This window comes from Corvus hawaiiensis, chromosome 23, assembly GCF_020740725.1.
Source record: "Corvus hawaiiensis isolate bCorHaw1 chromosome 23, bCorHaw1.pri.cur, whole genome shotgun sequence".
Lineage (NCBI taxonomy): Eukaryota > Metazoa > Chordata > Aves > Passeriformes > Corvidae > Corvus > Corvus hawaiiensis.
The window spans coordinates 5901587-5926289 of NC_063235.1; the positions used below are offsets into that span (position 1 = coordinate 5901587).

General features: G+C 54.1%; 2 protein-coding genes across 2 annotated transcripts; one reads left to right on the plus strand and one right to left on the minus strand.

Annotated features, from left to right (window-relative positions):
• The first annotated feature begins 6267 nt into the window (after nt 1–6267).
• On the plus strand, nt 6268–8438 carry MARCKSL1 (MARCKS like 1). The gene is made up of 2 exons (XM_048327099.1): nt 6268–6402; nt 7034–8438. The coding sequence occupies exons 1-2, from the start codon at nt 6340–6342 to the stop codon at nt 7622–7624; spliced, it is 654 nt and encodes a 217-aa protein (XP_048183056.1). The 5' UTR covers nt 6268–6339; the 3' UTR covers nt 7625–8438.
• Nucleotides 8439–10961: 2523 nt separating this feature from the next.
• Nucleotides 10962–24581, minus strand: HDAC1 (histone deacetylase 1). Its single transcript, XM_048327098.1, has 14 exons — nt 24478–24581; nt 20584–20696; nt 20071–20188; nt 18755–18829; nt 17067–17205; nt 16435–16576; nt 15535–15627; nt 15147–15255; nt 14914–15054; nt 14623–14731; nt 14403–14533; nt 12680–12826; nt 12511–12586; nt 10962–12202 (listed from the first exon to the last, which is right to left on the minus strand). Exons 1-14 carry the CDS (start codon nt 24524–24526, stop codon nt 12175–12177), a joined length of 1470 nt encoding a protein of 489 aa, XP_048183055.1. The 5' UTR covers nt 24527–24581; the 3' UTR covers nt 10962–12174.
• Between the last annotated feature and the right edge of the window lie 122 nt (nt 24582–24703).

A 24703-nucleotide genomic window follows, 5' to 3' on the forward strand; every position in this document is an offset into this window, starting at 1 on the left:
GAATTCTGCTGCTGGCGATGAGGCAATCCCGGCCGGGGACAGCCCGGGATAAAGGGAAGGAGGGGATTTCTGATGGAAAGTTGCAGACAGCCCTGGCCCCGCCGGGATTCCCCCCCGAGTTCTGCTCCCGGCTCCCCCCTCACCCGCCTGGGATTTCGGGGAGAGGCTTTTCCCTGGATTTACCGGGGGTTCAGGTACCCCCAGCTGCCCCAGGAAAGCGGGCAGGACCTCGGGGAGAGGAAACAGCAACGGGAACGTTGGTGGTGTTGACACTCGCAGGTTCCTAATGAGGTTTTATAATTAATATTCCATTAGGATGAGCGGGGCGGGAAGTTTGTGGCTCTTGAGGATGATTTTCCACGCTCTTTGGGTACCAGAAAACAACACCCTCATCATCGAAACGCTCTTTAAGCTCCCTTCCAAGCCAAACCGAGATGATTTTACAGCCTCCCAGGCACTCAGCATCCCTCCAGCCCGACATCCAGGAGCGGTTTGGGTGTCCCTGCGCTTTTCCTGCTGCCTGTCCGTCCATCCCGGTCCCTTCCCCCCGCATCCCGGACACACACTGGCCTCTTCTCTGCGCCTGGGCCCGTCAGATGTTGCTGAAAGGGAACAATGCCACGCATTGTCTGTCCCCGCTCGGCGGCATCAGCCCCGGCAGCGCAACAAAAAGCCACATTGACTCTCCGGGAGAAAGGGGCCCATAGATCCCGCGGCTCCCGGGGGAGGCACCGCGGCCCCGGAGCATCCCGGCCCTGCTTCCCTGCCCCGCGTCCCTGCACCGGCCCCGGGGACACGGGCTAAAGGGGTCACCGCTCTCGGGCGAGGGCGGGGGAGGCGGTGGGATGTTGTGTCCCGCTGCCGAGGGATCTGTGGGATCGGCATCCAGCGGGAGGGGAGGGGGATTGTCCCTGTGTGCCCTGCTCAGGTGAGGCCGCACCTGCAGAGCTGCCTCCAGACATCAGGAGGATGTGGAATTGCTGGAGCGAGTCCAGAGGAGGCCACGGAGATGCTCCAAGGGCTGGAGTTCTCTGGAGCCAGGCTGGGGATGTCCACCTGGAGAAGGGCAGGCCTCAGAGCCCCTTCCAGAGGGTCCAAGAGAGCTGGAGAGGTTTGGACAAAGAGCTGGAGTGACAGGAATGGCTCCCCACTGCCAGAGGGCAGGGTTGGGTGGGATTTGTGATCCCAAATCACGCACAGCCCTCCTGCCACGCTGCCCTGACCATGGCGTGCGGGAGCGCTCCCGCCGCAGCTCCGCAGGAAACGCCACGGGAAAAGCTCCCCTTGGACCGAGCCTGGCTTTTGTTTCCCTTATAAACTTCCCTTCCAGCCAGGAAGGATGCTCTGGAACCTGTCCCCGCTCGGCCCCGGGCTGGGGGACCCTGCCCAGGTCAGGGGAGCAGAGCCCGGTGTGGTCCCGCCCGCCGCCCTCCCAACCCTGCTCCCTGCTGGATGCTGCATTCCCGGTTTTCTCCAGGCACCCTCTGGCAGCCGTCCTGCTCTTCCAGTGCTCCCGAGCCGGCAGCTCAGGGTCAGGGAGCCCTTTATCAGCTCCCAGAAGCAGCCTAAGGCCGGGATTCGAGAGATAAGGAGAGTGGGATGAGCGGGATGCCCGGGCCAGGGCGCTGTGGGGGTTCCCGCTCTGCCAGGAGCAGCCAGGAGGGATCCACGGGCTGGGAAAGGCCGTGTGGGGGTGTTGACCCCCAAAATGCCAAAACTGTCCCGGGGACCGTGTCCATGGGGACCCTCACATGCCACCACTGTCCCCATTGTCACCCTGGGGCAGCCCAGCCCAGCCCAGCCTGAGGATGAGGCTGGAGGCGATTGGGTTCAGGGCCTGGCTTTGTTTGCAGATATCCCGATTCCTGGCCCTAAGGAAGAGCAGATGGGCTCCAAGATAAGATATGGAGGAGATTCCTCTCTCCTTCCTGCTCCGTGACTCAAAACACCTCAGCAGGACAGGGAAGGGGGTGACGGGGTGGGAAGGGCCCAGGGCTGGGAGAGAGGGGCTGATCCCATGGGATGATCCCACGGGAGGGAAAAAGCGAGCCCAGAAATAGCAGGAGCAGTCGCAGAAGGCGCCCGTTGCCATGGGATCTTCACAACCAAAAATGACGGGGCTCTGGCAGATACAAGAAGGGGCCCTTTCATGTGTTTCTATGGGAAGTCAGCGCCTCGCCACAGCCTCCCAGGCTGGAGCCTTGCCCAGGGCAGGAAGGATTTGGGGACACTGGTGGTGGGGACAGGGAGAGCTCCGGTAAATTCGTGGGACACCCTTTTTCTCCAGGTGCACGTCAGAGGTCACTCGGTGCTGCCTCAGCACCACGAGCAGGTTGGGCAGTGCCCAACATCTCCTTGGTAAAGGGTAGAGATTCCCAGCTCTTCCTGCTGGGCCTTGTTCCCCTCAGGAATCCCCCAGCGTGGATGATTTTCCTCCTGCAGCTGAGGAAGCGTTGCCCCTTCACCCTGGATCCTCATGGGATGCGCATCCGGAGCATCCCGAGGCGTGTCCGTGTCCTGGGAAAGCCAAACCGCTGCGGCAGGGACAGCAGGGAAGGGGCAGCCCCCAGACCCTCAAGGAGAAGCCCCCAGACCCTAAAGCAGCTCTGGGCTGTCCTCAGGGGCTGTCCCCATCGTTGCCGTGGTGGCAGAAGCCTTCACCCTCCATCCAGCCAGCCCCGCACTCTCCCTGCTGGAATTCTGTCCCCGGAGAGATCTAATTAGTTAATTCCTTTGCTATTTATAAATCAAGATGGAAATCCCTCTGTTTTTGTTCCCAGCGCTGTTTGGTCACCCCGGCTGGGCTCCCTTTAACTCGGGATAAAATCCCGGAGCGGATGATCCGGGTCCATGAATAAACAATTGCCTTAATTCCTCGTTAAGGGCTGGTGGGATGCAGGGCAGGACGAGCGGGTGGGGACGGTCCCTCCTGTCCCTCTTCAGCCCGGTGGTGCCGGGACTGGAGCTCCCTGCTCTGCCCCGCAGCCTCTGAGCGCTTAACACCCGATAAATTAATAATCAGCCGCAGTTTAAGTAGGTCTGGAAAGTGGAAAACAACATCCGCAAGGATCCGGCGTCCCCCCGGCCTGGCGGGCAGCAGCGGCAGAGATTTGTCTGCCTGTCCATCTGCTGGAGGAGCAGCCAGACCATAATCTGTCCGTCTGCGGGGATCCTGCAAATTCCTGCCCCTTCCAAAGCTCCCGGAGAGCCCGGTGGAGCCGGAGCATCTTCCAGCCTGCTCTGCTTCCCTGCCTGGGATGGAGGAGGGATGGGATCCAGCACGGGGCTGGTGGCCGCTGGTTTCCACTGAGAGGGGTGGGATGGGGTTTGGGTGATGCTGGAATTCAGCAGTTTCTGGTTTCTGCCGGTTCCCGTCCTCCACCCTGGTGTCACCACACGGCCCCGGCCACGCACGGAGGAGGAAAAAATGTTGGGAGCTGGAAAAACTGGCTGTGGATGCACCTGGGGATGGCCACGGTCACCCCATGGAGCTCCATGGTTCTGGGACCAGCGTGGTCGCTCCAGAGGCAGCGGATCCGTCCCGGCAGCGTGGGAAGAGCACGGAAAGGACGGACATCTGCCGTGGAAGGGGAGGCACACTCGGGAATCCACGGGGAGCGTGGCTATTTATAAACACAGCCTTTACGCAGCGCTGCAGAAGAGGGTTCGCAAGAAAAGCTGGGATCGGGAGAGACGGGGATTCCTCGGAGATGAAAGCCCTGGAAAAATATCCTCTGGGAGGGTCTGGCGTGGTGGGAGGGATGTCATTGTCATCCCCCGGGTGTGCTTCTTGTCCAGTTTGCCCTTTCCACATCACATCCATGTCCTGGTGCTCTGGGAGAGGGGAGAGCTGTGGCATGAAATTCCTTGTCCCCTCTGGCAAAACACAGAAAAGGCCCGAGCTCTCCATGAGGTGGCTGCTGAGCCCAGCCCCAAAAATCCCCTCAGATCCAAGGGAACACTTTCCCACCAGCACCCATTCCACGGGGAATGCGTTGGTGTCCCCAGAGCCCCATCGGGGCTGCCACCAGCACCCCCAGGGCCGCACCCCCAGAGCTTCCCGAGCTTCCCAGAGCTTCCCGAGCTTCCCAATGCTCCAGCGGCGATAAGCTGCCGGTGCCACTCCCGTTTGTGGTTCCCTGTGGCTTTGGGATGGGAGATGGGAATGTCTCCGGGCCGTTGTGTGGATGGAGGGGTTTGGATGGGCGCTGCGAGAGCCGGCGCTGGTTGAGGGGGTTTTGGCACAGCCAGAAGGTGCTGGAGCTGCAGCAGAGGGATGGGATGGGATGGGATGGGATGGGATGGGATGGGATGGGATGGGATGGGATGGGATGGGATGGGGTGGGATGGGATGGGATGGGATGGGATGGGATGGGATGGGATGGGATGGGATGGGATGGGGTGGGATGGGATGGGGTGGGATGGGATGGGATGGGATGAGGTGGGATGGGGTGGGATGAGGTGGGATGGGATGGGATGGGATGGGATGGGATGGGAGGGGATGGGATGGGGATGGGAGGGGATGGGGATGGGGATGGGATGGGGATGGGGATGGGGATGGGGATGGGGATGGCATGGCATAGCATGGCATGGCATGGCATGGGAGGGGATGGGAGGGGATGGGAGGGGATGACAGCAGCACGAGGCCATTCCTGCAGACAAGACTCAGGATGAAATGACCTCCAGCAGAACGGCTGAAAACCTCTCCCAGAAGGTGGGGAGAGAAGCGCGGCTTTGACACGGATATTTCCCAAGGCTGAACGGCTGCTGGGACACCGGGAAGGGCTCCCCAGCTGTGGCTCTGCCACGTTGTCCTCCCCAGCTGGGAACACCAGCCTGGAGCTGGGATTGGGAACAAACATCGTGCGTCCACTAAATACCACACTCCCTTGGACTCTGGGTCTTCCCAAACCCGGCAGCATCCCTGGAACGCCTGTTTTCCAGCAGGGAACACCCTGCCCGGCTCCTTGGGCTGCTCGGGACACTCCGGCCCTCACGGCCAAGCCGGCAGCACCCGGCAGCCGTCCAAGGGCTTTTTATCAACTGGCACCCAAAAGTCAATAAGGAAGATGCCGCCTGTTTTAATTAACAGCAATTTCGCTCCAGCGGGGGTGAGCTGATGTGCCGGGGAGGGGGAGGGAGGCCGGAGACAAAACATGACCTTGTTGGCGCAGCGCACACAGCGGGACATTGTTTTCCCCTTGGAGCCTGGCCTTGGATCCTGCCAGGCTCCGTGGCACAGCTGGGTGCTGGGGACAGGGGGTCCTGCTGCCCGTGGTGGCTCCAGAGCAGCTCTGGTGGGAGCAGGATGCCTGGAAAAGTCCAGGGCACTCAGGAGCTGTCCTGCTGCAGCCCTCAGGGAATGTGGGTGGCTTGGGCTGGCACAAAAGGGTCAGGATTTTGGGACCCGCAGTGAAATCCAGCTGTGTGTGGGTGCCAGGGGAGAGCGAATCCCCGGCTGGCACTGCTGGATCCCTGGCAGGGATGCCGCAGGCCCCTCACCAGCTTGAGCAATCCATCAGTTTGGTGCCATTCTCCTTTCTCCTCAACGCTCCTGGTTCCAGGAAATCAGAGAAGAGGAACACCCAGAGGGGGAAAACCTCCCTGTGCATGTGCCAGAGCGCTCAGCGAGGCAGGGAGCGGGGGGTGTGAACCATGGCACAACCTGTCCCCACAGCAGGACCTGTCCCCACAGCAGGACCTGTCCCCACAGCAGGACCCCCGGGAATGATGGGGCTGGGATGAGCAAAACCCCGGGATGAGACACCCTGGAATGAGCAGGACCCTGGGGTGACAGGACTGAGGCCACCTGCCCCAGGACAGTCCTGGGGGTGACGGGAAAGGGCCAAGTGGCACCATGGGACCCTCCCAGGGGTGACAGGGATGGGGTGAGCAGCACCCCAGGGGCGACAGGGCGGAGGGCACAGGCACAGCGGGGGTGTTGGTGATGGGAGCAGAGGCACCCGGGGGTGCTGGTGATGGGGGCATGGGCACCCCAGGGCTATCAGGGATGGGTGAGCAGCACCCCGGGGTGATGAGGTTGGGGGGAGCAGCCCCCCAAAGCTGCCAGGGATGGGGTGAGCAGCACTCCGGAGCTGCGATGAGACCCTCCCCCACCAGGGAAGGGGGTGCTCACCGACCTTCGGGGGCTCCCAGGCTGGGAGGGGGTTCGGCGGCCCGGCGGGGCGGTGGCTCCAGCGCGGTCCCCCCGCCCCCGGGGCGGGCTCGGCACCGTCCCGCCCCCGCCCCTCGCCTTATCAGCGGCCGGCGGGGGGCTCGCCCCACTCCCGCCCAGCGCAGCCGCCGCGGCGGGGCCGGCACCTCCCCAAGTGCCGCACCATGGGCAGCCAGGGCTCCAAGGCGGCGGGCGGCGACCCCGACACCGCCAAGGCCAACGGGCAGGTGGGTACCGGGCGGTACCGGGGGGCACCGTGCGCCCCGCCGGGGCGGGCGGCAGCGCGGACAAAGGCTCGGTGGGGAGGGTGCGGTGATGGAGTCGAGGGGAACCTTCCTGCCCCGGCCTGGGGGGACCCTCCTGCCCGCCGGGCACCGGGGGATGCGGCACCGCCCGCGCCGCGCCCCGGGCTCCCCCCGGCACCGGGCGGGTTCCGTCCGCCGCCGCGCCCCGGTACCGGGAGTGGAGCGCGGGCGCCGCCCGGTGGTAGCGCGCTGGACCCCCCCCCCCACCCACCCCTCCCACCGAGCGGATCCCCCCCGTGAGACCCTTACCCAGGCCCGCTGCACCCCCTTTTTATGGCTGGGCACCGCCCGGTGCGCTCCTCTCCCCCGCGGGAAGCTCCGCTCTGTGCCCGGTGTTCCCCGTTTCCACCGGCTGGAAACCCCCCCTTTCCCCGGCGTGGTGCCCCCCCCCCCCCCCCCCCCCCCCATCTCCTTATCCCCAGCTGGATCCACCCCCCCCTCCCCGGTGCCCGCTGCCCCCCGTTTTCCCGGCTGGGAGCCCTTTTTGGGGTGCGGGGGTTTTGGGGAGGGGGCGCGGAGTGCCGGCGGTGCCTAACGCGGTTTCCCCCCGCAGGAGAACGGCCATGTGATCTACAACGGGGACATGACGCCCAAGGTGGGGGTCGAGGTAGCCCCCCAGAACGGGAACGGCTCGGCGGAACCCCCCAAGGAGGAGAGCGAGGGCGAAGCGAGCGGCGGGGACAGCATCGAGCCCGCCCCGGCCGCCGCCGACGGCGGCGACCCCAAAGCCGAAGGGGCCGCGGCCCCCAAGGACGCCCCGAAGAAGAAGAAGAAGTTCTCGTTCAAGAAATCCTTCAAGCTGAGCGGGATCTCCTTTCGCAAGAACAAGAAGGAAGCCGGGGACTCCTCTGGCTCCTCGCCCACGGAGGAGCAGGGCAAGAGCGAGGAGAACCCGCCGGGGGGGCTGCAGCCCTCGGCTCCCCCCGAGGAGGGGCCGGCGGAGGAGCAGGGGGAGGGCGGCGAGGGGGCTGAGCCCAAGGACGGGGGAGAAGCCGCGGGGAGCGAGGAGGAGGAGGAGGAGAAGCAGCAGCAGCAGGCAGGGGAGAGCCACGGAGACACAGCCAAACCCGAGGAGCCCTCGAAAGCCGCGGGGCCGGAGCCCACAACGAGCCCGGCGGCGGCGGCGGAGCAGAAGGAAGAGTAGAGGCCACCTGGGCATCGTCCTCACCGGGGACTCTCACGCCGCCCTCCCTCCATCCCTCCCCGTCCATCCCGGAACGCCACGGACTCGCCCACACCGCCCCGGCCCCCCTAGGACTGACACCACGCCCCGCACACCCCCCTTCCCTTCCAGGTATTTCTCCCCGTTCCTGGTAGAAAAGCTGGTTTGGATTCCCACCACCGCCGCCACTTGGAGTAGTTTGACCTGAATTCCTTGGGGAAAAAATAAAAATTAAAAAAAAAAAACAAAAAAAACCAAAAAAAAACAACCAACAAAAAAACAACAAAAACCAACAAAACTGCGGAGGAAGATTTGTCCCGGACACCACTGGAGTTTACAGTTTGTAAGAATCCGGATCCCACTTCCCGCTCTGGATCTCTCCAGCCTCCAGACTGTCCCCTCTCCTCCCAGTCCCACTGACTGTTCAATGGAATTTTTGATTTTTTTTTTTTTTCGGGGTTTTTTTCGGTTTTTTTTTTTTCTTTTTTTTTTTTTTTTTTCTTTTTTTGCCTAATTTCTCAGTTTACATTCCTGGTTCTGACTTTTCATTTCAAGTATTTCGCGCTTTTTCTAGAAATCGATGGTTTAAAAGCTAATCTGGTTAGTTTTTTATAATGTCTTCTATTGGCTTAAAACCATAAAGCTTGTAAGTCCGCTGTGTTTAATTCTGCTTCTAAGGGATAACTTTTAGGGTGTGGGGTGGACAGAGGGGGCCCTGCCAGCTGTATAATGTGAAGCCAACGTTGTTTTTTTTCTCTGTAAATAATTTTTTTAATGGCCAAAAAAAACAACAACATAAAAAAAAAACACCACAAAAAAACCAAAACCACTTGATTTGCAATTTTCTAACTTGTAAAAAAAACCCCAAAAAAACAACAGAAAAAAAAAAAAAGGAGAAAGAGGAAAAAAAAAAAAAAAAAAACAAACCCAAACCCAACCGAACCACTGAACAAAAGCTGTACTTGTAACATTTGAAAGGAATAAATGGTGACCCCTTTACGGGAGAGCTCGAGTCCTTCTTGTCCTGAATGCCAGGGAAGGGCCGGGGAAGATGGAGATGCTGATTTAGCCCAACAGCTGCTGCCTTTAATCACTGCTCGCCGTTAATTGACTCGCAGCAGATGCACAGCCCTGGCCACAAAGGACTTTCCCACCCCAGCCCCGTCTCCACCTCGGGATCGCTGCTCAGCTGCCTGCTGGGGACCTGTTTTCCTGCCAATCCCGCTTTTTTCCCCCGGTGGGGGTTGGAAAAACCTCAAAACCCCCGGGATTTTCTTCAGGGTGAGGCGAAATTCCCGGTTTGAAGCTTGGTTTCTTTTAATTTAAATCGGGGTGGTTTTTTTGGGGGGGTGTTTTTTTTTTTTTTTTTAAGAGCAGGATTAGCTCCTTTAGGCTGAAAAGATCCCGGAGCACAAAAGGAGAGGGCTGGGAGCAAAGATTCCCTGAACAAAGGGAAAAGGAGGCAACAATGGTGCCTCTATCCCTGCTGCTGTCACCTGCGCCGGCTTTTCCCGAGCCAGGAGGAAGGAGCAGAGCCTTGGAAGCTGCTCCCACAGCTCCTCCATTTCATGGCCTGCTCCCAAATCCCACCTCGGCTCCCCAATTCCCAGCCCAGCACCTGCTCTTGGTGCTTGGGCTGGCGAAGAAGATGGAGAAGAGCAATGAGAAAGAAATAAAAGCCCAAACCATTGTTTGCCCAACAGGCACCACCCTGGCAAGGGCAAGGAGCATCCGGGCTCTTGGCGAGCCTCGAGGTAGGTGGGAATGCCCCCCAAAATTCCTGGGTTTATGCAAGGAAGCCGAAAGAAGGGATCAGCTTCCCAAAGGGATTCATTTCTTTGATCAGCGGGGTGAAATAAATGGGGTTTTTTTCCCCCCCCCCTGTTTTGAAGGAAATCTGGGATTTGGGAGCTGGCTCATCCCGGAGCAGCCGGCGGAGCTGCAGCGTGGCAGCCATTTTAGGAATGCCTGGAAAAGGGAAGGGCTGCGGATGCAGGCGGGATCGGGAAGGGGGAATTCAATGGGGATTCCATTCAAACTCCAGGGGTTTTGTTCCAAGAGGGGAGGATTTAATGGTGGAAAGGAGGACGGAGCTTCCCAGAGCTGCTCCAGCACCCAAAGTCCACTGAGGCAACACAAAGCTGGGTTTTTTTTGGACTCCAAAACCAGCAGATTTGGGTGTTTGTGGCCATTTCAGGTGTGATCCCAGCTGAGCTGCACAATGAACCTGCTCCTCATTAAATTAAGGAATTTTCATCCTCTTGGATTCCGCATCAAACCACTCAAATCCAGCCAAAAGATGAATTAAGTCCATCCCCTCCCATCACTTTGTTGTTCCCAAACTGTTCCACTCCAAGCACAAACCCAGACAGGATCAGGGATGAGAACCCAGCTGGAATTTGGGAATAAAACCACGCCAGGTGAAGCTGTGAGCACAAAAAAAAAAAAAAAACCACACCAAAAAAACCCCCAAAACCCATCAGGTTTTGAGTTCCCTTTTCCAGAGAGAGGGAGGATTTCAAGGCTGTTTTGTAAAAACACTGGGGGGGGAAAGAGGCAAAAAAATAAGAGAAAGCAAATAATTTGTAAAGGAAATAACCATTTACAAAAGAGATTCAAGCAGATTTCCAGGTGTGGGATAAATAAATAAATAAAATGTTCTCATGGATGGAATTAAACCAACATTGGAAGGGAAAAAGGGAAATTAATGCCTTCTTTTTCTTCCCAAATCCTAATTCCACCTCTAATTATTTCTTTGTTGGGATCTCCCATTAGATCCAGGAAAGGCTCTGAAAATGAATTAAAAAATTTTACTCGAGTAAAAAAAGCAGCCCAGGCTCACACCAACCATAGAAATGGACGAGTTTTTATTACAAAGGTTCTCAAAATTCAAAATAAACGCATCTTTAAAAAACCACAATAGATTTTTCCCCTCCCTTCCCACCCTCCCCAGACACAAAGTTACACTGATCTCTCTCTTGGTTCACCTACAAACACCGAAGAAGCAGGAGAGTGAAAAAACCTCACTCAGATTCCCAAAGAGACTAAAAAACTCCACGGTGGGGGGAGGGAAAAAGCTGGAAGGTGGGGGGCTGAGAGGGAGGAGTTAAAAAAATAAACCCTTTGAAAAAATAACCTGTGTGAAGTTTTAGCAGCATTATTAGAGTTGAAACCCTCAGCAGTGCTCCCGTGGGAGGGTGCAGAGCCTCTGGAATTCCAGAGGGATTCCCCCTGAGAAAGGAGAGCAGCGAGTGGGAACTGCCTGGAAAAAAAAGAAAAAAAAAAATCCGAATTTTTCCCCGAAGTTTTTTTTTTTTTCCCTCACCCCAAAAAGAAAGAAAAAAACCAAAAAAGCTCAGTACAAAAGAGGCAAAAGAAAGGGCAGAGCTGGTCACAAAAGAGCTCTGGGGGTGAGAGAATGAGTGGGAGGAGGGAGAGGAGCTGTAAAAACGTTCAGAGCCCCATCTGCTGTTCCCTCAGGAAGGCAACAGTCGGCGGATAAAAAGGTTGGGATTTACTGGCCTTGGGAGGGAAATTCAGTTGGAAAACGTTGGGAATTTCACTTCAATCGAGAGGAAACTTTGGGTTTTTAGGGATACACATCAAGAAGAGTTGTCAGCCAGGCTCTGGGCTGGCTTTGAGGGGGTTTTTGCAGTGGTTTGAGAGGAAAAAGCAAAGCCTGAGGGGAGGAGTTCCCTCCCCACCCAGAGAGGGTAAAAAATCAGGTCAAAAATCCCATCCCTTCCCTCCCTTCCAGGTGCATAAAATGCTGTCACGCTCCCTGGATCCAGCAGATCTTGGAAAACTCAACCACCCACTAAGGGTGATTTTCATTTTGTGTTCTCCACATTTGGGCTCTGGGGCTGATTCACTTTGAAAAAAAACCCAAAAAACAATCCAAAAAAGCACTTTTCAGGTTGATTTTCAGCTGCTTCACCTCTTTCCCCAAGTTTGCTGCAGGGAGGAGCCAACTCTATTCAAGAACTGCACAATTTTGACCCTGAGAAGTGGCACCAGCTTGCAGGTTTTGGTTTTGTTTTTGTTTTTTTCTTTTGCCGTGGTGGAATCCAACTGAAGACCACGAAGGTCTCTCACAGGCTTCGTTTGGGAATTCTCCCATGAAACAAACACCCAAAAAAATAGAGGAAAAATAAGAATTGATGGCCATCTTTCCACCTAACCTGAAATGCAGACACTACTTCTACTTAAATTCTTCTTTTCCAAGGTTATTTCGGAGGAGAGAGCAAAGGAAGGAAGTGATTTTTGTTGTTGCTGTTGTTTTTTAGAGACACACCAAGGAGGGCAGTGGAAGGCAAGAGTGAAACTCCCCGGTCACCAAATCTGGGCTGCAGAATCCTCCCCTGCCTGCTCCCAGTGGAGTGCAGCAAGGAATAATTTACAGTTCTCGAGTCATTTATACAATTATATAGAAATATATACAGAAAACTTATATAAAATAGAAATCCTGTGGGGAGGAGGCAACCCGGGAGCTAAACCTACGACAACGACGACGCCCGGCCAGCTGCAGCCACTCAGGTGGATTTTGTCTCTTCCTTCACCCTGGGGAAGCAAAAAAAAAGGAAGGATTTGGTTGAAATCAGCAATTTGGGCTTGGATCTAACAAGAAGCCTTTAAAATGTTGCTTCTCTGGTTCATTTTCAGCTCAAATTTAATATATTGCTGAAGGAAAGAGAAGCGGTTTTGTTTTTCAGCTCTCTCAACACCTGCAAACTTCTTCCTGTGAGGAAGCCACCCAAAGCCACCCAAAATGCCACCTAAAATGCCACCTAAAATGCCACCCAAGCTGTCACATCAACCTCTCAACCCTCCCCAAACCCCCCTGGGCACGGAGAGTGAGCCAGGCTCACCCTTTGGGTTCTGCTGCTGCTGCCACTGCTGCTGCTGCTGCTTTTTCCTCTTTTGCTTTTTCCTCTTCCTTCTCCTCTGGAATAAAATAAAAAAAAAAAGACACAGAGCAGTGCAGGAGGAAAGGAGAAGCCAGGCAGAATTGCAGGAGGTGCCAGCTTTCCTGCTCACCTTTCTTCTCCTCTTCCTCCTTCTCCTCCTCTGCTTTCACACGTTTGGCTTTCTTGAAGTTGGCGACGTTTTTGCGCCCTCCTTCCCCCTCGTCCTCGGAGTCGGAGAATTCCTCATCACAGGATATTCTCTTGTTGGAATTTCGGACTGAGGGGGGAGAAGACAGAGGTTGGCTGAGCAAATTTGCAAATCAGGAAGCTCCCAGCATTAATTCTCTGAGTGGAGCCCACATCAATCAGGATTAGGCCACGATAAAAACACTTTATCTTGGCACCTGAGGCATCTTTGAACTCATCCCTTCCCCACCTGCTCCTGCCTCAAGATCCAAGATCACATGGACAGCTTGGATTAGGCACTGTGGGATGTCTAGACCTGACAGCACAGAGCACAGCCTCCCACTGCAAAATCTGTCTGCTGGATCCCAAGGGCCAGGCTGGATCCCAAGGGCCAGGCTGGACACAAAGCTCCAGGCTGGACACAAGCTCCAGGCTGGATCCAAAGCTCCAGGCTGGATCCAAAGCTCCAGGCTGGACACAAAGCTCCAGGCTGGACACAAAGCTCCAGGCTGGACACAAAGCTCCAGGCTAGACACAAAGCTCCAGGCTGGACACAAAGCTCCAGGCTGGATCCAAAGCTCCAGGCTGGACACAAAGCTCCAGGCTGGACACAAAGCTCCAGGCTGGATCCAAAGCTCCAGGCTGGACACAAAGCTCCAGGCTGGATCCAAAGCTCCAGGCTGGACACAAAGCTCCAGGCTGGATCCAAAGCTCCAGGCTGGATCCAAAGCTCCAGGCTGGACACAAAGCTCCAGGCTGGACCCAAAGCTCCAGGCTGGACCCAAAGCTCCAGGCTGGACACAAAGCTCCAGGCTGGACACAAAGCTCCAGGCTGGACACAAAGCTCCAGGCTGGATCCAAAGCTCCAGGCTGGACACAAAGCTCCAGGCTGGATCCAAAGCTCCAGGCTGGATCCAAAGCTCCAGGCTGGACACAAAGCTCCAGGCTGGATCCAAAGCTCCAGGCTGGATCCAAAGCTCCAGGCTGGACACAAAGCTCCAGGCTGGATCCAAAGCTCCAGGCTGGATCCAAAGCTCCAGGCTGGACACAAAGCTCCAGGCTGGACACAAAGCTCCAGGCTGGACACAAAGCTCCAGGCTGGACCCAAAGCTCCAGGCTGGACCCAAAGCTCCACGCTGGACCCAAAGCTCCAGGCTGGATCCAAAGCTCCAGGCTGGACCCAAGCTCCAGGCTGGATCCAAAGCTCCAGGCTGGACACAAAGCTCCAGGCTGGACACAAAGCTCCAGGCTGGACACAAAGCTCCAGGCTGGACACAAAGCTCCAGGCTGGACACAAAGCTCCAGGCTGGATCCAAAGCTCCAGGCTGGACACAAAGCTCCAGGCTGGATCCAAAGCTCCAGGCTGGATACAAAGCTCCAGGCTGGATCCAAAGCTCCATTTTCCACTGCTGGGATACACCCAGAAGGATTCTGCCAAGGATTCTGTCCTAGCACCCAGCAACTGTTGGAATTCTCCCATGATGGAAATCAGCTGGCAGAAGGGATCCTGCAGTGCTCAGCAGTGCTTTGTCCTACCAAATCCATCAGGGAGGTGGGAATGGATTCAAAGGGAGACTCCAGGATCGGAGAATGGGATCTAAACCCTACATCCTGCTCTCCTCACGAGCAGCTCACGGATCCTGCCCAGCAGAATTCCCAGCACCTACTGGAAATGCGTTTCTCGGGATCATCCTCCTCCTCATCCCCGCTGTCTTCCTGGACAGCATCCTCAGGAATTGGCTGCATCTGGACCCCGGGAGCGTGAGGGAGCATGCGCAGGTTCTCGAAGAGCCGCTGCCTAGAGCCAGCCAGGGAAGGACATTTTGGCACCAGGGGCCACCCAGGGCCACCAGCCCCCCCGGGGAAGGGGCGTTCCCCAAGACTCACTTGATTTTCTCCAGGTATTCGTTGGTGTTCTGGTTGGTCATGTTGGAGGGGCTGATGTGGAGCTTGAAATCAGGCCCAAAGTACTCAAAGTAGTCGTTGTATGGAAGTTCTGGGGGGGGAATGAAAGGGAGTGAAATTCTCACTGGGACGACACAGGAGCAGCAACAGCACTGAGGGCATCCAAAAGGGATAATCCAGAGGTAACAAAACCCCAGCTGCACCATTTCCCTGAGCTGTCACTGGGATATCAGTGTCCCTAAGTCCTGGTTCAGGGCTCCAGGGGGGAATTACCATTGGGAATCTCAGTGTCCAAAGCCACAGCAGTCTCATAGGTCCAGCAGCGGGCCACGTTGCGGATCGTGTACCCCCCTCCTCCCAGCATCAGCATGGGCAGGTTAAAGCTCTTCACAAACTCCACACACTTGGCATGGCCTGCAGTGGGAAAAAAAAGGTCAAACTCATGGCATAAATCCCAAATTTTCCATGGAATTTCACGCTGTGAATCCTGCCACTTCAGCTCCTACCTTTGATGGTGAGGTTGAAGCAGCCCAGCCTGTCCCCAGACAGGGAATCGGAGCCGCACTGCAGGACAACGGCGCTGGGCTGGAACGTCTCCATCACTTTGGAGATCACCTAAACAACAAAGCCCTTGTCACCCCCTGCCCACAGGCCACTGTCACAGCAGCCCAGTGACAGCCAGGCACGTGAAGACATCCCTGGTGCTCCCACAGCTGCCCTGCTAACACTGGGGCTCTCACGCCGAGGCGCTCCCGCACAGGCCGCGATTGTTCGGGGTGAACAGAGCCCTGGGTGAATCTTGTCACAGAAAACTCCATCCAAGCCCTCAAAGAATGGCCCCAAGGACAAAGTGGGAGCCACAGAGGATCCCTCAGCACAGGAGCCTTCACTTACAGGCTTGAAAATGGCTTCGTAGGACTCGTCGTCGATGCCGTCCCGGAGCGGGTAATTGACAGCGTAGTACTTCCCTTTGCCTGCCCCAATGTCCTGCGGGGTGAGAGAGGAGATCAGAGCTCACCAGAAATCCAAATTCTGGGAATTTGGAATCCACACTGGGAAGGGAAGCTTGGATTACAGTGTGTTCCAGTATTAAGCCAGAGCTGTTCACTGCAGAGATGCACAGTAGCGGGCTGGGCTGGCACTGAATCTGTTCAGTCACTGAATTCTGCTTTAAAATTAAAATAAAATATTCTACTCTAAAATAATATATATTTTAACATTTCTCTTATCACTCTCACACCCAAGTGGTTTATTAAAAATAGTTATTTCTTCTATGGTGCAGCTGCACCAGCACCAGCCTCTGGGCAGGGCTGAAAAAATACAAATCCTGAGTGAAAGATAAGAGGATTTAGATCAAAACCCCACAATTCCTGTAAAAATCCCGTAAAAATAAATAAAGAACCTTTCACCCCTGAGAACAGAAGTTTTGGCAATGTCAGAGGTCCCAAGGTGACTTTATCTGAGTGACACAGTTACAGAGAACTGAGTCACTGCAGGAAATACCACTAAAAATCCACTCACACTTCCTCAGAAACCTTCACCCAAGAGTTTGTGTCACCAAGCTGAGTCTGCAAGGTGACCAAAATGTCACCTTCAGAGTCATTTTTGGGAGCACAACCCCACCAGAAGGCTGCTGAGAGGCTGAGAGTAAAGATTTGGGTTTAATAAACGATCAAGGAGCCTCCCATCCACAGCTCTGCCCTCGGAAAATGGGTGTCACTCAGAGCAGGGACACCCAGGAAAGCAGTGACAGGGGAAAAAGACCAAATCTCCGGGGAATTTCATGGCTCTCACCCTCAGGTCCCCAGTTCCTGGGAAATATTCTCCATACTTGTGGAAGGACACGGTCATGACACGGTCTGTGGTGTAAAAAGCTTCCTCCACCCCGTCCCCATGGTGAATGTCGATGTCAATGTACAGCACCCGCTGGTGGTACCTGGAAAAAAGTCACAATATCGTGTTTATTCTGAGGAAAAACTGCCTCCAGAGCAGAGGAAACTGGGAGGAGAGCATGGAAGTCGGGGCTAGCCCCCAGGATTTATGAGGGAAAGAGCTGCAGGGAAGGGACAGCAGTGGAACAGAAAATAAAGTGACTTTTGCTGCTGCAGCTGATCCTTGAGGGCAGCTCAGTTTGTTCCGATTCAGTCAATAAAATGCATTTTAATGCACATTTTTATGCCCAAGCCTCCCCCAGTGAGGTTTGCCTCGAGCCAGAAGCTGTCACAGCCATGGGAGGGTGGCAGAGGGGAGGAACAAAGAGCAGCAGCAAAATGTTCCCTAAAGCTTCTGGACAAATCCCTTCAGGACAGAGGAGAGCACAGCCCAAAAAATCAACTCTGCTGGGAAACCAGCTGAAAAATAGGGAATAAAATTAAAATCCTGGGGGGAAAGCACTGAGGAAGAGGGGTCAGTGGTGCTGCCCATACTTGAGGAGCTCCAGGATGGCCAGGACGATGTCGTTGACGTAGCAGAAGCCGGAAGCCTCCGATTTCTTGGCGTGGTGGAGGCCTCCTGCCCAGTTCACAGCGATGTCTGTCTGCTGCTTGTTCAGCTTCACAGCACTGGCTGGGGGAAAAAAATCACAGAGAGGTTAAAGCAAGAGTGAAAACCCTGGGACAGAGGCTGAGGGTGAAGCTCCAGCCCTTCCCCCGGGGTTTTTGGGGACTCTACAAAGCTCCAAGCCAAGGGTTTGACACTGGGTGTCCCCACAAGCCAAGGGAGGGGATGGAAATGGGATCCACTCTTCTCATCCCTTCCCACTTCTGCCTCAGAGCAGAAAAATCTGCACAAACCAGTCCCCAGCACCCAGCTGGGGTCACACTGGAGCCAATCTGGATTTCTCAGTGCCAGAGGGGAGGAGTTCCCTCCCCACCCAGAGAGGGTAAAAAATCAGGTCAAAAATCCCATCCCTTCCCTCCCTTCCAGGTGCATAAAATGCTGCCACACTCCCTGGATCCAGCAGATCTTGGAAAACTCAACCACCCACTAAGGGTGATTTTCATTTTGTGTTCTCCACATTTGGGCTCTGGGGCTGATTCACTTTGAAAAAAAACCCAAAAAACAATCCAAAAAAGCACTTTTCAGGTTGATTTTCAGCTGCTTCACCTCTTTCCCCAAGTTTGCTGCAGGGAGGAGCCAACTCTATTCAAGAACTGCACAATTTTGACCCTGAGAAGTGGCACCAGCTTGCAGGTTTTGGTTTTGCTTGGTTTTTTTTTCTTTTGCCATGGTGGAATCCAACTGAAGACCACAAAGGTCTCTCACAGGCTTCGTTTGGGAATTCTCCCATGAAACAAACACCCAAAAAAATAGAGGAAAAATAAGAATTGATGCCCTGAACGAAGCTCTTGAATGCAAGGTTTGATGTGAGATCTATCCAGGTCATTGAGTGAAAATGCATTCAAAGGAAGTTCTCCTCCCCCAGCCCCTTCCATCAACTTCCTGCACGTTCTGCAAGGCTCCCAGGATCCAAACAAATTAAGAGATTCTGTGGAATTCTCCAGCCCTGGGAGCAGAGAGAGCACAGAGCTGCTTCAAACACTGCTGGTGCTGCTGAGGCCTGGCACAGGAAATACAGACTCGAGGCGTCATTGTGGGAGCAGCAGCCACAGAGCTCTCAGGCTGTGCACACAAACAGTTCCCCAGCAGCCTTTCTGTAAAGTGTGAGAAAATAGAAAACATTTAAATGCTCCAGCTCTCAAAACTTTCAGTTTCTGCTTTGCCTCACGTCCAGAGTTGGTGTTTTTTTTTGTTAAAAACAGCAGCTAAGTCACCCTGTTCTTTCCTTTCCAGGTTGTGCCTGCCCAGAGCAAGACTTTTACAACTTTTATTTTAATGTTAAACTCACATTGATTTTTTTTCTTATTATTATTCAACCCTGCTGTTGTGGTTTTGTTTTAACTCTGTCACTGGTGATGGTGCACGTTGAGTGAGGTAACCCAAATCAGCAATTAACAAATGGAGGGGGATTCATCCATAGGCAAAGCTCGGATTCACAGGGAGAAATTTGGGTTTAATTATTAAGGAAATCAGAAATAGCTTCAGAGAGACAGAACTACATGAAACACATCTGAAGAAGGGGCAAATAAAAAATTCACAGGATTTGTGATCTTACCAACAGAGCCTCCAGCAGAGAGCTGACAGAACTCGAAGAGCCCATCAAACACAGGGCAGTCCTCCCCAACATTAACTGGAAAAGAATGGAAAAGAGTCATTAACATAAAACCAGAAATCAAATCCAAAGCTTACACCACCATCTGGATTGGAAAAATTGGCCAAAAGTGTTAAACAATAAAATGCTGGGATGGAATGACAAAATGGAAATGTGTGGCTGACACTTTGCACACTCCTTTGACTTCAAATCACTCGGTTTTGGGTACTCAGCACAACTGGAGTTTTAGCCTCAATAAATCTTTCCTGTAATTAATTCCACTATTAAAAATAGTTACTCATTAGAAGAAATTAAACCCCAGGCCCTTTTGATTTACTCTGCCCAAGTCTGGCATGCAAGAATGGAATTAGAGACTGTTCATTCCCTTTCCAGCAGGTTTTGTTGAAGAAAAGCTCTGCCCTTTGCATGTTTCATTTCCACATTTTGGCTTCTTCAGGGAAAAAACCACAGCGCAGAAAACACTGAGTGCCAGAGAGAGCAGAGTGTTCATGAGCTGTGGCTGCTCCAGGGGTAAACAGGTCAGTTTGGGTAGAAATGCACTTTGCTGGATGTCATCTGGTGGATTAAAGAATATCATGGACTGGGGGGAGGCTTTCAGAGTGTATTAATCGTGAACCTTGTGCTTTAGTATCTGTCCCCTTCAGCTCACAGGGGGTTCCAAGACTAAAATGTTGTTTAAATGAAGCTTGAGCTCTCCTCACTGTTTGTCTGGACTTGTTAGAAATCTGCTTTGGTAAAAAACATCAGCTCAGAGTGGAAGAGACACCAAATCTAGGTTTTTGTACCATTCAAGAGCCTTTCCGTGGATTGGAGAGGTTGGAACAAGACAGCAGCTCACAATTAACCAATAAATTAATGAGGTGTTAATGAGTATCTCAACCCTGCCCCATTTCCAAGCTGCCACTGCCCTGAAAATCCTTCAGCTTTGGGGTAGAACTGAGGAGTTTTTAGTTTGCTGGTTTGAAATACCCCAACTCTTCTGGTTAAAATAAAATCCATGCAGGTTAGCAATGGAGTAGTTCTGTCATCTCCAAGCCAGGAAGGCAATTTAGACAACAAGAAAACCCCAAATTTCAAAGGATTTCCCTCAGCTCCTTCAGCCTGAGAGAAGGACCTGTTTCCAAAACGTTTATTTACCAGCAAAATCAAAGTCAAGAGAACGACAACTTCCCGTGGTTCTTCCTACTGGTTTTATCCCAAATTTCTAGAGCTGGGCTGGGATTCCCAGCTCCCAGATTTGAAGCTGCAGCATCACTCACATCTTTGCATCTGCTTGCTGTACTCAGACATGTTGTCAGGGCGGATGGACCTCAGGAATTTGATGTAATCATCGCTGTGGTACTTGGTCATCTCCTCTGCATTCGCCTTGTGGGGACGCTGCAAACACAGCAAGGATTGTTCTGGAATTCAGCCCCCATCCCTAATTCCCGTTTTAAATCCCACATGTACCCCCAGCAACTGCAAAAAAGTATCAAAGCAGCAGCTTTAAGTAAGAAAAACTCGATTTGAAAGGTAGCAATGCCACTGTTGGCAAGTGTTACTTATGCAAGCGTGGGCATAAAGTGAATTTTAAGGATAAAAAGCAATTTTCCAGGGTCTGAAGCCTCTCTGAACCCCTCCCTCCAACACCCAGAAGAAACCAGAAATTCATCAACACAACCATTTGGGGTTTCATTCCTTTCCTCTCAGAGAAAAGCCCCAAAATTCAAGCCTGAAACATCAATTGTGACATTCTCTAACTCTTTTCTCTTGACGAGCAGCCCCACACTCACATAGATCTCCATCTTCCTGTAGAGGCCGTAGTTGAGCAGGAGGTTGTGGGTCATGCGGATCCTGTGGGGTTTCATGGGATGCCCTTGGCCATAATAATAATTCCCAACATCACCTGGAAGCAGAAAGGAGTTTATCATCAATTCCTGGAGAGGGAATCACAGCCGAGCCATCGGGACCTCTGTGATTTCTTTCTCCTTCAGCAGTGGTTGGGATCTCCCACTTTCCTGGCACAGGGGATATCCATGGATTCGGGAAAGTTCATCCACAAATGAGACAGAAGTTTGGAAATTCAGGCAATTTGGGATGCCAACATCACACTGCCACCACTGGAAGGTGTTCTTGTCTTTGGAAAATTGGATCATTGATGCTGGATCATCCTTCCAGCCCAAACCATCCCAGGGTTCTGTCAGATACGAGGAAGAAGCTCCAAGATCTTTGGGCCAGAGGAGTTTTGGGCACAGGCTGAGTGCCAGGAATGTCTCCCAGGTTTCACAGAGCACTCGGAGCAGAATCCACAGGGGCCAGGGGAGTTAATCCCGGCTCAGACAGTGACTCAGCCCAGGAACACCCGGCCTCTCCTTCCTCCTGTTTACCCAAGGGCAACGGGATCCAGGGAATTCTGCCACTCAGCAAACACCACCCAGCTGGGCTTTCACAGCTTCTACCTTTTTTTTTATTCCTTGAAATCCTCCAGAGGATTCCCAGGACTTTCCAGGCACCCCCTGAGGAATTATCCTATGGGACCAGGAGAACAAAGTCACCTTCCTGCAAATCCTACAGGTCACCTCCCCATGTGGATTTTCTCCTCCAAACCGAGCTCACACTTCACTCCCCTCACTGCTAACTGGGGTTTTTTAATTCCACCTCCTTTCCCAGCAGGACTTATTTCCCTGAAATTTACAGGAATTTCACTTTCAGATTTCTACCTCCTGCCTGGTTTGGCTGCCAGCAGCAGGAATCTCTCCCAAGCCTCATTTTCCTGGGAAACCAGACCAAGTTGTTCCTGGAGTTGGACAACTCCTGACCCGTTTGGGAAGCAGGAGATCCAATCCGGTCTGGCTGGTGACTCAGTGGGGAGAATTAATATTTCATCAGCACTCTCAACATTCAGCAGAAGCAGTTTTTCCTCCCGTGGACATGGATCTATTTTAAGGCAAGGAAAGGAGATGCCAACGGTGCAAATCCCACATCCAGGCAGTTCTGCTGCTGGAATTTACCTGCCTGTGGAGCTCTGAGGAAATGGGGGGGTTGTGTTCTCTCGGTAAAACTTCAGAACATTGCATTCTTTTCAGTAAAATACTTTTTTTTTTATTGAAAATAATTCTATTTTCTGAAATGTTGGGAAATCCGTGCTGGTATTTTACTGAGGCAACCAACCTGACAGGAAAATACATCCCTGAAACGATCCCAAAATCAAGGTTTGGGGAACTTGGAAGAGACGTTTGAGGCTCTGCCTAGAAAATCCAAGCACAGAACTCCGTGAAGCTTTTAAAAAATCACCATCAGCTGTCAGTGGAGTGCCCTGGGTCAACCCTGAGCTCCTGTTCCCTGTGCTGAGCACATCCCAAGTCCTGGGGATCCATGGATGAGCTCAGCTGCTCCTGGACGTCAGAGCAGATTAAGAAGTGTGAACTTAGCAGGCACCTCTTCCTCTGCTGGGGTTAAACAAATCCCTCCACAGGGAGATTTTCATGGAGAAGTTCCATCCAAACCTTTCCAAACCCCCTCAGGATTCCAGAAAGGACCCTTTGGATACCTTCCCCCACCTCAGCACCCACATTCCTTCATCCCATGAAATTCAGGGAATTCCCACACCAGGTCAGGCTGTTCCAACCTCTCTGTGTGGAAAATAGGAGGCCCAAATAAACAAACTGTGCATTTCCCCACAGTAAAAAGCAGCTTTTCACTCTCAGCTGTGGATGTTTGAGAGCTGCTCAGAGAAGAAAAGTGGAAAAATAAATTTAAAAAAAAAAGGCACTAAAACCTGGCCACAGAGTATGGAACCCAAATTTGTGGGGTTCCTGTGCAGCAAAGACCTGCAGGGCAGCAGCATTTCAAACTAAACAAGTGCTCATGTCTGATTTAAGAGAGAATTTTGTGCCTTTAAATATTACAGTTGATAAAACCAACAAATTGCTTTGTGAATTGGTTGTATTCTAAGGATTGAGAGAAATTTCGGAGTCCCAGAAAAAGGGAGAAAAGTTAAATTTAATCCAGTTCCATGGGCAGGGCACTTTTTACTATCCAGTCTGGGCTTGGACATTTCCAGGGATCCCAGCTTCTCTGGGAATTCTATCCCAGCCCCTCACCACCCTCACAGGGATTGATTCCTTCCCAATATCCCATCTAACCCTGCCTTTTTTTTTTTCAGATTAAAGCCAGATTTGGACACAGAGACCAATTTTTCCAGGCTGGTCTGGAATTCTGGCACTCTTTAAGTTCCAACCTGGCATTTTAGGGATGAAGGGCTCGGTGTCCCCTGGGATTTGGGAATGCTGGGAGTCACACAGAGGGGTTGGGTGGTGAAACTGGGCCTGGTTTCACTTGAGCCAGAGCTCTAATCCTGCCTCCTCTGTGCTCTGACTGGCTGAGTCAGAGACCCAGCAAGGCTGAAAATCTCACATTTGAGGAAAAAACCTCACGTTTTTAGAGGGGAAAAAAAGCCCTCAGCACACGCCTGGCACAGGATTTGGAAGAGCCTCCCCCACTGGGCGCATCCTTTGAGAGGAAGAAGTAGCAAGACCAAGTTTTCCTTTGATTTCAGGCTAAAAACCGTGATGAAACAGAGAATTGCACAACGCCTCTCCCACAGGGTGAGCACAGAGCCTGCGAAAAACGAGCCTGCCCATCACCAGGGCACCAAGTCAGCCCTCCAAAGGGAAAGGGAGAGGGGCAGGACTGGGATTTCTCCCACTGGAAACCCCACAGGACACCCAGTGAGGGGTCTGGCCACGCTGTTCCTTCCCTGCTCCACAGGGATGGTGACCCAGCCCCAGAGCCAAAACCAAAAGGAGCCACTCCACAACCCAGAGCCAGCACTGGGGGCTGGCTCCTGGACACGGGAGCTCCCTGCAAACAGCCACGCAGCCACTCCCAGAGCCTTTCTGTCCCCTCCCGACACCAAAACGCTGTCCCAGGAGTGCCTCTTCCTCCTCAGAGCCCGTCCTGTCCCCCAGCACCTCCGTCAGCACTCCCCAAAATCCTTCTCCAGCATCTCAGCATCCAAAGCGTCTCCTGGCTTCGTGGCCCTCTCTCCATCCCGGACCCTTCACAGCCTTTCCCATCTCCCAAACCTCCAGATCTCCACGCTTCCCCATCCCATTCCACCCTCCCCGATCTTCCGCCCACTCTCCCCATTCTCCTCCCCACATCCCCGCCGTGCCCCCCACACGCTCCCTGCGCCCTCCAACCCCACTGAAAACCCCACACAATCCTCGATCCCCATGCCCTGACTGCCCCCGCCCATCAGTGCCCCCAATACCCATCCCTGCAGCCCCCACAACCCCTAAACGCCCCTCAGAGCAGCCCCCACCCCCATGCCCTCCGATGATCCCCCATTACCAGCCTCCCCCCCATCCCCAGCACCCTCCAGCGTCCCCCCTTCACCCCAGCGACCCCCATTACCCCCACACCCCCTCCCCAGTGACCCCCATTACCCCCAGTGACCTCCAGCGACCCCAATACCCCTCCACCCCCATTCCGTGGCCCCCCAGTGACCCCTCACCCCCACCCCCAATAATCTCCACTCCCTCCCCCCCCCCCCCATTCTCCCCTCACCCCTCGCCCCCTCCCCCCCCCCTTCTCCGGTGCCCCCTCAGCCCCTCACCGCCCCCCTGTCCCGGGACGGTTTCCCCGCGGTCCGGCGACCCCGGCGGGTGCCCGTGGCCCCTCACCATCGTAGTAGTAGCAGACTTTGCGCTTCGTCCCCTGCGTCAGCGCCATTTTCCTGCCTCCCCTCACAGCGCCCGACCCGCCGCCTCCCCGCGCAACCAACCCTGCCCGCCCCGGGCCCGCGGCCCCGCCCCTCGCGCCGTTCTGTCCAATCGCAGCGCTCCGTTCCTCCCCCTCCCGCCCGCCGACCAATCGCAAGGCGCAGCGGCACCCAGTAGGTTAGGCTGC

Coding starts and splice junctions, on each gene's coding strand:
- MARCKSL1 (XM_048327099.1), top strand. CDS start 6,340: ATGGGCAGCCAGGGCTCCAAGGCGGCGGGCGGCGACCCCGACACCGCC. Junction 6,403..7,033: donor CCGCCAAGGCCAACGGGCAG/GTGGGTACCGGG, acceptor TTCCCCCCGCAG/GAGAACGGCCATGTGATCTA.
- HDAC1 (XM_048327098.1), bottom strand. CDS start 24,526: ATGGCGCTGACGCAGGGGACGAAGCGCAAAGTCTGCTACTACTACGAT. Junction 20,189..20,583: donor ACAGGAAGATGGAGATCTAT/GTGAGTGTGGGG, acceptor CTGTGTTTGCAG/CGTCCCCACAAGGCGAATGC. Junction 14,534..14,622: donor GAATACCTGGAGAAAATCAA/GTGAGTCTTGGG, acceptor GGCTGGCTCTAG/GCAGCGGCTCTTCGAGAACC.